Source organism: Miniopterus natalensis, chromosome 18 (assembly GCF_054644295.1).
Source record: "Miniopterus natalensis isolate mMinNat1 chromosome 18, mMinNat1.hap1, whole genome shotgun sequence".
Classification (NCBI taxonomy): Eukaryota; Metazoa; Chordata; class Mammalia; order Chiroptera; family Miniopteridae; genus Miniopterus; species Miniopterus natalensis.
In genome coordinates this window covers 11,431,861-11,443,518 of record NC_142098.1, presented here as the reverse complement: position 1 = coordinate 11,443,518, position 11,658 = coordinate 11,431,861, and the positions used below count along the sequence as shown (strand labels likewise).

At 54.8% G+C, this 11,658-nt stretch overlaps 1 protein-coding gene across 1 annotated transcript; it reads left to right on the top strand.

The window, feature by feature from the left end:
- The first annotated feature begins 546 nt into the window (after positions 1 to 546).
- Positions 547 to 9,154, top strand: SCN1B (sodium voltage-gated channel beta subunit 1). Its single transcript, XM_016220971.2, has 5 exons — positions 547 to 595; positions 2,456 to 2,622; positions 3,373 to 3,613; positions 8,464 to 8,605; positions 9,088 to 9,154. The coding sequence occupies exons 1-5, from the start codon at positions 556 to 558 to the stop codon at positions 9,152 to 9,154; spliced, it is 657 nt and encodes a 218-aa protein (XP_016076457.1). The 5' UTR covers positions 547 to 555.
- Positions 9,155 to 11,658: the final 2,504 nt, after the last annotated feature.

The following is an 11,658-nucleotide window of genomic DNA, read 5'->3' as shown; positions in this document are numbered from 1 at the left end:
GGGGGACCCCAGCGCCTGGAGGGGCCGGGCATCCAGACTTCGCGCCCATGCCCAGAAGCCGTGTTCCCTGCGCCACCCGGAGAGGCCGGTGCGGCGGGCGCCTCCCGGGCCGCTGCGGCAAAGGCTGGGCGGCCGCGCCCTCCCCCCGCGGTGATTCATCCCGCCCCCTCCCTCTCCCTCCTCCCTCCCGGGCCGCCGCCGCGGCTGCAGTGCGCAGGAAAGCGCGGCCCGCGCCCGAGCGCCCGAGCCTAAGGGGCCTGGGTCGGGGCGTCTGGTGGATGCGCCCGGCTGCGCGCGTCAGCGCAGCAGCCCGAGCAGCGGCCGCCACCCCGCGGCGGGGATGCCCGGACGCCGGGCCCCGGGGCTGGGCCCCCGGCGGTAGCCGGAGCGGGGGGGCCGCGCCCCCCCTCTTCCCCCCCTCGCTGGTCCCAGAGCCGCAGCAGCTGCGCCCGCGCGCTCCCGGGGACATTCTAATCGCCGCCGGGTCCCGCCGCCTCTAGCCCGGCTATTAATACCGGTGGCCCTGGAGAGGGGCGCAGCGCGCGCAGCGCAGTCATGGGGACACTGCTGGCTTTCTTGGTCGGCACGGCGCTGGGTAAGTGAGCGGGGGGCGCACGGCAAGGGACACAGAGGGGCACGGCCAGGCGGTGGGTTCTCGCTCGGGACCCCGGAGAGTAGGGCAAGGGCCACTTCCGCCCATCCCCCGGCCTGGGTGAGTCCCATCAGAAGTTGCGCGCCCTGGGTGCGGGGCTTGGGGGGCAGAGGTGAAGGTGCGGGTGGGCCAGAGCCGGCGGGGGCCCGGCTGGCACAGCTTCTCTGCTTCGGGCGCCCAGCCGGGAGCGAGGAAACGCGGAGTCAGCTGCTCCCGGAGCCCCGCAGGCAGCAATGTGACACCCACAGCCGCAGGGGGACTGGGGCGGGGGAGGGGGGAGGAGGGAGGAGGCGGCGCCGGGAGACCGACGGGAGGTGGAGAGACTGAAAGAGATGGTGAGAGGAGAGGGAAGGGGCGAGAGACGCCAGAGGACCTGGAGTTCTCCGGAGCGCTCCGTTGGGAGACTGGGGGGATGGAAGTAAAGGGGCAGACAGAGACGGGAGAGCCGCAGAGTTGGCCAGAGAGAGAGACTGAGGAGCGGTCATCTGACTGCGAAGAGAGAAAATTGAGAGAGGCAGAAAGAGATGCTGACCCCGGTGACACCGGGAGGGATGGAGTTTAAAAAGGGACGGGAAGGCGGAGAGAGTGAGCATGAGAGCGTGTCTGAGCCTGGAAAGAGAGCACAAAGTGGCGGGACCTTCAGAGAGACCCCTAGGAGAGAGAAAGGGGGGAGTCAGGGACAGAGTTACTTCAGGGAGGTGGGAAGAGACAGCGGAGGAGCAGGATCGAAAGCACCCTAGATTAATAGAGGAAGAGAAAGGAAAAGACCCAGAACTGGAGCTGGGGAGACACAGCATTAACTAGCGAGCTCTGGGGGCCAGGAAGGAGGTGGCAGGTAAGAATGTGGAGGGCCAGGCCAGCGTGGCTCAGCGGTTGAGCATTGACCTAGGATCCAGAAGATCATGGTTCAGTTCCGGATGAGGACACATGCCTGGGTTGTGGGCTCCATCCCCAGTAGGGGGCGTGCAGGAGGCAGCCGATCAATGACTCTCTCATCCTTGATGTTTCTATCTCTCTCTCTCCCTCTCCCTTCCTCTCTTTGAGATCAATAAAGATATATATATATTTTAAAAATGTGGAGGAGGGACCCAAAGGGACTGGAATCCAATGGAGGTGCAAAGGCTCTGAGGCAGGAGAGAGCGTGGTGAGTTTGGAGAAGCTGATAGGAGGTGGGAGCCTGAGGACAGAGGCAGAAGTTGGGGAGACGAACAGGAACTTGTGGGCCTGGGGAATAGGAATGGAGTGTGGTCTGCCCTGGTGCCAGTGCCACCTTCTCCTCTGAGGCCTTGCCTTTTCCCAGCCTTCTCTGGGGCTGGCTGGTTTTGCAGAGCAATAATAGTGGGAATGACTGCCACCTTGAACTTCTAAAGCAGCTGGAATCCTAGACCCATCATGGTCTAGAATGGTCTGAGGTACCATTGCTGCAGTAGCTCAGACAGGTGGCCTTCTGAACAAGGGTACTTGGGTAGCACACACTCAGAGTTACTGAGCACAGTAACAGCCCTATTGATTGGGGCCGTCTGTGGGCCAGCCCCCTGCTGGGACCTTACCTAATTCATGAAATCTGCTCAACAACCTCCAGAAGCAAAGATGATCGCTGCCCTCAGCATCACAGAGGAGAACAGGCTCAGAGAAGATGGGTGACTTGCCAAGGGCACACAGAACGTGGCAGGGCCAGGCTGTGTCCTGTTCTGTCCATTCATCATTATTGAGGGATACAGATGGTTTCCGAGGGGCCTGAGGGCCAACCACCAGCGAGCCTGCCATGGCCTAGGGTGATGGGTGCCCCTGCTGCCCCTGCAGTGTCCTCAGCCTGGGCGGGCTGTGTGGAGGTGGACTCGGAGACGGAGGCTGTGTACGGGATGGCCTTCAAAATTCTCTGCATCTCCTGCAAGCGCCGCAGCGAGACCACCGCCGAGACCTTCACGGAGTGGACCTTCCGCCAGAAGGGCACTGAGGAGTTTGTCAAGGTGTGTGGGCGCCCGGCTTGGGTGTGGGAGGGTGGGCATAGGTGTCTGAGTGGGGGCAGGATTGGGGGGGTATGACTGTATGTTTTGAATAATGTGCTATTATTGGTGACCTGGATTCAAGTTCCAGCTCCACCGCTGACCAGCTAAGTGACCTTGGGCAAGTTGCGCAGCCTGCCTGGGCCTCGGTTTTCTCCTCTGTAAAGACAGGGTGGTCACGGTCTCTGGCTCGTCTGTGTGAGGATTGCTTGAGCTCATGCACCTGGCCCCTGGTTGGCGCAGTGGGATTATTTAGTACCAGCAGAAGGGTTTCGGGTGGTCGTCACAGAGGAGAAGCAGAACTTACCGAACTCCTTTACACTGTGTTTTGAATAACATCTGAGGAGGCATCATGCACTTTTAGGGCCCACTGGAGAATTAGGGCCCGCAGCAGCTGGATCAGGCCACCTCTGTCCTTGTGTGAGGCATGGGTGTGGAGGCCTGGGCAGAATTGCAGAGAATGGCCAGGAAGGCTGAATAGGGGCTGGGGAGTGATGAGGAATGTGTGTGAGTGTGTGTGTCTCAGGACCAGGGGCACAACCAGGGTCTGGGGCAGGTCCAGGCATGACGCTAGCCCTGCTGTGCCCTCCCTGCCTGAGCCCATGTGTGTGTCCATCTGTCTCTCTGTGTGTCAAGGAAAAGGACAGAATAGAGGTCTAGGTGGGGAACATGGGCCCAGGCAGTGACCCCCCCCCCCCCCCCCGCTGCCCCCAGATCCTGCGCTATGAGAATGAGGTGCTGCAGCTGGAGGAAGATGAGCGTTTTGAGGGCCGTGTGGTTTGGAACGGCAGCCGGGGCACCAGGGACCTGCAGGATCTGTCCATCTTCATCACGAATGTCACCTACAACCACTCGGGCGACTACGAGTGCCATGTCTACCGCCTGCTCTTCTTCGAGAACTATGAGCACAACACCACTGTCGTAAAAAAGATCCACCTGGAGGTAGTGGACAAAGGTGAGTCAGGCCCTGCCTACCCTCTTGTCCCTGTTGCCCATTGGCAGCCAGATGGAGGGACAGATGGCAGGTAGGGGACAGGCTGGCTGCACTCCTGGGCCAGCCAACCGCTCACGGCAGCAGGGGGAACAGCACCTCTTTCCGCAACTCTAGCTCTGGCCTCCATTTCCCTTCAATTCACAGAGATGTCACAGGAGGCCTCTCCCATGGAAGCTCTGGGTGTGAAATCTCTGCTGTCTGTGCTGTGTGACCTCGGGCAGGTGTCTCTGTCTCTGAGCAGAAGGGTTGTCCTGTAAGAAACAGGATGGTAATGGTATCTACCTTCCAGGGTGTTGTCTGAAACATTCCTATGTTCCAGAGAGGTTCTGAGGATTGTGTGATATGCTGGGTGTCAGCTGCTGGCAGGCCGGTACGTAGGGGTGATCTTGGCGGTGCAGCTTGTCACATAGCCTGAGCCCTGCCACCCTGTGTCACAGTGGGAGAAGAGATATGAATGTATACCTAGAGCAATGCTCCTCCGAGTGTACCATGCACACAGCCCTCCAGGAGTCTTGCTGATGTGCAGATCCTGACTCAGCAGATGAATGGGCCCGGGGTCCATTTCTGAAAAGCTCTCAGGCGACGCCGGTGCTGCAGGTCTGAGCCACCCTGCGTAGTAGGATCTAAGGTGTTTTTGAACTGTTTCATTTTGGCTTCAGCTTCCTTGGACCCCTTCTCTGAACCATCTTCCACAGGATGTAAACTGGAATTTTCCAGGGCCCTATGACCCATATCGGCTTAGAGTCAGGGAGATATCCCAGACCTTGGACCACCAAAAAACTGTGGCAAGGACATCCCTCAGGACCCGCAGCACACGCATGCCACCATGGGCAATGTGCATTGTCCTTCCTTTCCCTGAGACAGGCCTCAGGACCTCATGTGGATGAAGTCCCACTGGGCTGGGGTGTTACAGATGGGGAAGCCCAGGCTCAGGGAGGTAAGATTACATGGCCAAGGTCATAGAGCTGGGCCCTGATTTGGAAGCCAACCAAGCCTGTGTCTGCCGTTTCTGTTCGTGGTATGATTCACTGTCTTCTGGCAGCCAGAGCTTGTGGGTTTCTTTTGATAATTAACATTTTTACGTTTATTATCAAAGTGACCTAGCAGAATTCAATGCAGGAGACATGACTGAGCGACTCTTTGGTGTAGGCCACGATGCTGGGTGGGTGGCCACCCACACATAGAAGATGGGGCCCGCCCGTGTGAGTGGGGGAAAGTGGAGTGGCTGTGACAAAGATGCCCCCAAATACTGTGCCTTAAAATCTGTGTCAATCCTGTCTCTCAAATCAGTGCTGAGGTGAGGGGTCAGGAGGGCAGGGAGGCTCCGTGAGTGAGCCCATCAGGCACCCGGGTTCTTTCTGTCTGTGGTCTTGCCTGGCTCAGGCCTCCATCCTCATTTTCGCGGTGGAGGCTGGTGCTCAGGCGCACCTGTGACTCAGTAAGGCCTCTCTTCTTTAACATTGTCCACCCTGTTGTACTACCTCCCAGAGCCTATGTTCTTAACAACGTTTATCATAATATAGAGCTCGTTATGTTGTGTTCTCAGAGCCTGCGGTTTCAGCATTCCCATCACACTCCAGTGTTTTTTATCGAACATATAATAGTATTGCCTTTTTATTTTTAAATTTTTTTTTAATACGTCTTTATTAATTTCAGAGAGGGGAAAGGAGAGGGAGAGAGAGAGAAACATCAATGATGAGAGTCATTGATCGGCTGCCTCCTGCACGCCCCCTGCTGGGGACCTAGCCTGAAACCCAGGCATGTGCCCTGACAGGGAATCGAACCAAGATCTCCTGGATCATAAGTCAATGCTCAACTGCCGAGCCGCGCCGCCGGGCTATAGTATTGCCTTTTAACATCACCCATATATTATACTGTATACTAAACTATTTTAACATTACCAGGCATACAACAGTATTTTTTATCATAATCCTTCATACTAGGGTATTTTTAACATTATCTGACATACTATCTTATTTTTATCATTTCCCACCATGCTGTTGTATTTTAAAATATCAACCATATTATAATATTATAAAATTTTACTTGTGATACTATAATACATTCATCACTCACCATATTGTAGTATCTTTAAGCTTATTCATCACACGATAGTATTTCTTTCACTGCCCATGATATTATTGTATTATTAGCATTGTCTGCCATGCCATATTCTTTTTTATTATAGTTCACACTCTTACTGCAGTTTCAACATTACCCATCGGCCTGTGTTGCCTCCTGGTAATAGCTGCTAAGGAGTGAACTGAGTCATTTCTAAAGCAGGGGCAGCGGGCGTTGGTGGCGAGGCCTCCGCTGGCCTGGCAGAGGCGCAGGAGATGGTAGGCGGCACTTGGGGTCCTCCACTGGGAGTGGGACTGGCAGGTGGAGATGAGGCGGCTAATTCTATTTTGGATTTGTCAACCAAGTGGAAATGAATCAGGAGGCTTTGGCTGGAAATAAATGACCAAGATTTATTTAAAAGCCTTAGGGTTTGCAAACTGGAAACACAGCTAGACAATACCCAGAGTTTTCTGAAGAAGAAGGAAAAGTTCTGCAGTGAAAAGTGCATCCTGGGAAGGAATCAGGCCTGCACTCCGAGTCTCTGGGTTAATCCAAGGTGGTGATCTTCAGGTGTCCAGTGGTCTGGGTGCCAGTAGGTCTGGACACGAGCATCATCTTCTAAGTCCTTAAGGGGTAATCAGAGGGCTATCTATAGGATACATGTATAGTCTGCCTCCTGGCATAATTGGAGAGGTCAGAAATTTAAGTTCCCAGGCTGTTAAAGCAAGAGGAGAATCATTTCCCCTGCCTCAGCCTGACTTGATTTTAGTAATTCACAACTTGACTACAGGGACTTCATTTGGTGCCTTCACTGTTTGCTCAGATGTACCCAGTACGGTGAACAACAGCTTGAGGTGAAGCACTGCCTGAGGCTGGTGAGAGGTCCGCCTCTGTGGGCGCCCAGGGGGAGCTCTTGGAAGACTTGGGGTTTTTGAAGAATCAAAGATCTCCCCAGAGAAGGTGCCTCTGAGCCTCTCTGTGACCCCCGTGCCTCAGTTTCTCCTCTGTAGTGAGGGAGAGCAATGGTCCTCCCTCGGAGATGCCTGTGTGGTTCGATGGAGACTGCACTCGCTGTCCAGCAGCTTTTACCAAGTCTTTCTTTGGCTGTGGTATCTTTACAGAGCAGATAAGAGCTCGGACCCTGCTGTCAGTTGCAGTTGGGGTTGAATCATGGCTGTGCATCCTTGCTCAGCACCTTCCCCTCTCTGGGCCTCAGTATCCTTGTCTGGAAAATGGGCTGCAGAGCCGTGTCTGTCACTATCCTAATCAGATTGGGAGAGCAGGAGGTATCGGATTACTTAAATCCGTTTGGGCATTGAGTTCCAGGAGCAGGGTTGAGAATGCTGGTGATTTGAGCTCTGTCGAACATCTACCAATCAGATCTACTCAGTGTGCTTCCTGAGGTCAGCGGACGTGGGAAACCAGGACTGTCTTGTCTCTATCTTTGGGGTTATTTTGAGGAATCAGGGAGATGCTCAGACTAAAGCACAGAGCCTGGCTGAGAGCACATATTCACTGTGTGAAATGCATAATGAGATCTTTTGAGTGAATGAATGAATGAGTGAATGAATGAATGAATAAATGACATGTGGAACCCTGTCTCCAGCTTCTCCTGTGGGGAAGTAGGGGAGAAACATCCGGCCCTGCACCCTCCCTCGCTCTGGCCCAGAAAGCATCGGTGCCATCTGCACGGGTGAGCAGCAGAAAGTGCGCACTGACAGGGAGGAAGACCACGTGTGTACGGGGCGGGGGGGGGGGGGGGGCTGAGATCCTGGCCAGGCAGGGGGGGGCTGGGGATGCAGAGTGGACGCCTGCAAAATCTGACCCAGGATGCCACGGTGGCCTTCGACTCTGGTCCCCTGGCTAAGTGGGCTCCTGTTACAGTTTAAATTTAGGCTCAATGAAAGGAAGCTGGCGGTGGCAAGAGCCAGTGCGGTGGAAGAATAGAGGGTTTCCGGAAAATAGCCGCCAGTAGCCAACACTTAGGCAGTGCTGCCTGTGAGTGCATCCAAGCACATGAGGGTTGTTAACTGGCATTTCTTCTTCCCAGCAACCCTGTGAGAAGGCATGGGTATTATCATCCCCACTTCACAGAGAGAAATCAAGGCCCAGAGGGGGAGAGTCATTTGCCTAAGGTCGCACAGCTTCTAAGAGGCAGAGCCAGGATTTGAACCCTGGCAGTCTGGCCCCTGATCTCTAGCTCTTAACTACTATGCTGTACTGCCCCAATAATAACAGTACTAATAATATTAGTAATAGCAAACATGTATTGAGTGACATCCATATGTCAAGCACTATTCTAAGAATTTTTAAAGCTTTTTAACTTCTACAACACTCATGAAGGAGATACGATTATCAACTTTTTACAGATGGGGAAACTGAGACCCAGAGAGGTTGAGTCACTTGCCCAAGGTCACACAACTGGCAAGTGGCAGAGTCAGGATTTGAACCTGAGCCTTCTGGTTGCAGAGCTGTAGCTCTTGGGCACCTACAGCCACCTGACTGGCACAGATGCACCCTCGAGGTACACAGGGAGGTGGGACGAGGTGAGCCTGAAGCTCTTTGAAGCTGGTGACTAAAATCAGGCACAGTAACATTGATGACTCAGGGAAGCAGCACATTCCCATTTGCAGACCAGGCCCAGGGAGGTCGAGCCACTTGCCAAACTGGCACAACAAGCCCGAGGAACACAGGCTGTCACCCTCCTGAGCCTGTCCTCAGCCCCACTTAATCTTGCCTGGCCTCTGCAGCCAACAGAGACATGGCGTCCATCGTGTCTGAGATCATGATGTATGTGCTCATCGTGGTGTTGACCATATGGCTTGTGGCGGAGATGGTTTACTGCTACAAGAAGATCGCTGCTGCCACGGAGGCTGCTGCACAGGAAAATGCGTAAGTTGGGTTGAGGAGGAGCGGGGAGACAACCCAGGACACCCAGGACTTCCCAGAGGGGAGCATGAGCTGAGTGGGGAGGGCTCAGGGGAGCAGCCAGGGCACCACCTGCCAATTGTCCCCAGAGGGGGACATTTGCTGTCAGAGATGGGATAAGGTCCCAGCCCCCTCCTCCCTCAGATTCTCACAGGGTTCAGGCCCAGTGTCCTGTTCCTCAAAGATACAGGAGTCCAGGTCCCAGCCTCTTTCCTCCCCAGGACCCAGGAGTCTGAACCCCCCAGACCTCTCCTGCCTCAGACTCAGGACTCCAGGCCCCAGCCTGGACTTCTTGTGGGTTACTAGGAGTTCAGCCCGTTGCCCCATCCTTTCTCTAATTCCAGAGCTCTGTGCACCTGGGGCAGAGACCACAACCCTCCTCAGTCCCCTGGCAGTGGGCCAGCCGGATGAGGGGGTCACTGTCTACCTGGCCTTTGTCCCCACAGCTCGGAATACCTGGCCATCACCTCAGAAAGCAAAGAGAACTGCACGGGTGTCCAGGTGGCCGAATAGCCCTGGTAAGGTGGGTATGTGGGCAGGGATTGGTGGGCCTGGGAGGTGTCTGTTCGCTAGGTCCCTGACCCTGTTTCTCGCTTACCTTTAGGCCATGGGCTCCTCAAGGAAGAGCCAGCCCTAATGGGGAACATCCGGGCACAGCCTGCCCCCGATGGGGGTTGGCCATTCCTGGGCCACCACAGCCTCAGAGTCCTGCCAGCGGAGCCACCAGGGTGGGAAGGGCAGGTGGCTTGGCTCGCACCCTTACTCCAGCCTTTCTCCTCCCGTCCATTTGCTCTCTCGCCATGCATGGTGGCTAAAGCAATACTGTCGCTGCCCCCACCCCTGCTTCTGCTGCCTGTTTGGTGGGGGGCGGTGAGGCGGGGGCAGCGGCTCCACGCCCCTCCTTCTTGCTGATTTGCACACATTGGCCGCTCAGACACGCACTACAGGGCCCAGCCCCTCCCTGCCCAGCGGGGTCGTGACAGGCCAGGACGGTTTTGGGCAGGGGGTTCTGGAACCCACTTTAACCCTCACCGGCATTTCCCCTCCTGCTTCCTCTGGCTGGACCTGGGGGTCCCCTCTCCTGTGCACTCTTGCCCAGCCCAGCTCCACCCTCTCTCACCAGCCTTGGACTGTGGCCACTTAGAAAGTGGCCCAGACAGCCTCGTCTCTTTACACAAGTAGTTTTGTTCATGAAATAAAGATTCTTGGACTTGATTCCTAGCCTCTCTCGTGAACCCAGTCACCCTCTAACCCCACGCCCAAATCCAAGAGCCTCAGTTTCCCCAGGGGCCTGCCCTCCCAGGCAGGTAGTGGGGCCTCTACACAAGTTCAGGGATAAGGGTGGGGAAGGAACAAGCGGGTCCAGCGTCTCGGACTCAGCGCCAGCCTGAAGGCCCAGCGGGTGCAGCCACTTAGTACTTGATTAGTGTGGGATTGGGGGTGTCATTAGCTCAGCGGGGACCGTGAGCGGGAGGGAGCCGTGGAGGCAGCTTGGGCGGGGTGCTGCTGTGGAGAGAAGAGGCAGGGCAGCAGTGGCGTAAGTTTTTTGTGTTCCAGGCCAGCAGTGTCGATCAGACCACCGAGCGTAAGTGAATCAGGAGGCTTTGCTAAAATTAAAAATGGCACCCTTTCTGGCCCCCCGGGACCCCTGGTGACTGTTGTGGCTGCTGCGGGGGCCCCCCGGGTGTTGCTGAGCGCGGAGCCCGCGGGGGCCCATGAGCACACCCAGCGTGTGAATGTTGTCCGAATGCTTGATGTCTCCTGAGCTGGGTGAGAGCTGGTCTCCCATTGCTGTCAGATGTGATGTTTTACCGGTTGCTCTCTGTGGTCCAGAGACAAAGGACCCGCCGAGGATGGCAGAAGTGGCCCTCAGCCAGAAGCAGGGCCTCCCCGGCCGAGGCACCTTCTGTCACCCTGCCTGCCCAGGCGCAGGTGGTCGTCTGCGGCGGGGGGATCATGGGCACATCCGCCGCGGCCTATCACCTGGCCAAGGTGGGGTGGAAGGGCATTGTCCATTTGGAGCAGGGCAGGCTGGCAGCTGGCTCTGCAAGATTTTGTGCTGGCATCGTAAGCACTGCCAGGCACTTGAGCACTGAGCGGAAGATGGCTGACTATTCAAACTGTACCAGCAGTTAGAGCAAGAAATAGGCATCCAAACAGGTTACATAAGGACAGGCTCCATCTTTCTGGCCCAGACTCAAGACCGGCTGATCTCCCTGAAGCGCATCAACTCAAGGCTGAATGTTACAGGCATCCCTTCTGAGACCATCTCCCTTAAGAAAGTGGCGGAGCTGCACCCTCTCCTCAATGTGCATGACCTGGTGGGGGCCGTGCACGTCCCAGAGGAGGCAGTGGTGTCCTCTGCTGATGTGACTCTGCCCTGGCAAGTGCTGCCTCACAAAATGGTGTTCAGATCTATGACTTGACAAGTGTTGTTCACATGATGATCAAAAAAGATAAAGTTACTGGCGTGGAGACAGAAAAAGGACAGATCGAATGCCAGTATTTTGATGTCTTAGAGGGATGAATTTTCTTTTTCATATTCTGTGTACCCTTGAGCATGTTATGTCTTTAAAAAAAAGAAAGAAAAAATGAGCAAAGGCTATTTTTAAAAATGTAAATATTTATTACCATCAGACTTGTAAAATGGAAAGTATTTTATTGTTATGATTGAATTTAGATTGTTACCTGTATTTTATTCAGCTTTGAGACACATAAAACAGACCACACTTGTTAATAGAAAATAAAATGAAGTAAAATAAAATAAAATAAAAATGGCAAAGTTTTACTCAAGCATCTTGGGGTTTGCAAGCAAGAATACAACGTAACCCCCAGAGTGTTCCCAAGAAGAGAGAAAAATTGAGAGCTGTTATAGTAAAAAGTACCTTCTTGAGGGGAAGAAATCAGTTCTGCATTCTTGGCTTCTGAATTGGTCTGAAACTGTGATCAGATGTCAAGGGTCTGGACGATGGATGTCAGGGGTCTGGATACATGCACATTCTTTCCTAAGTAGTTCA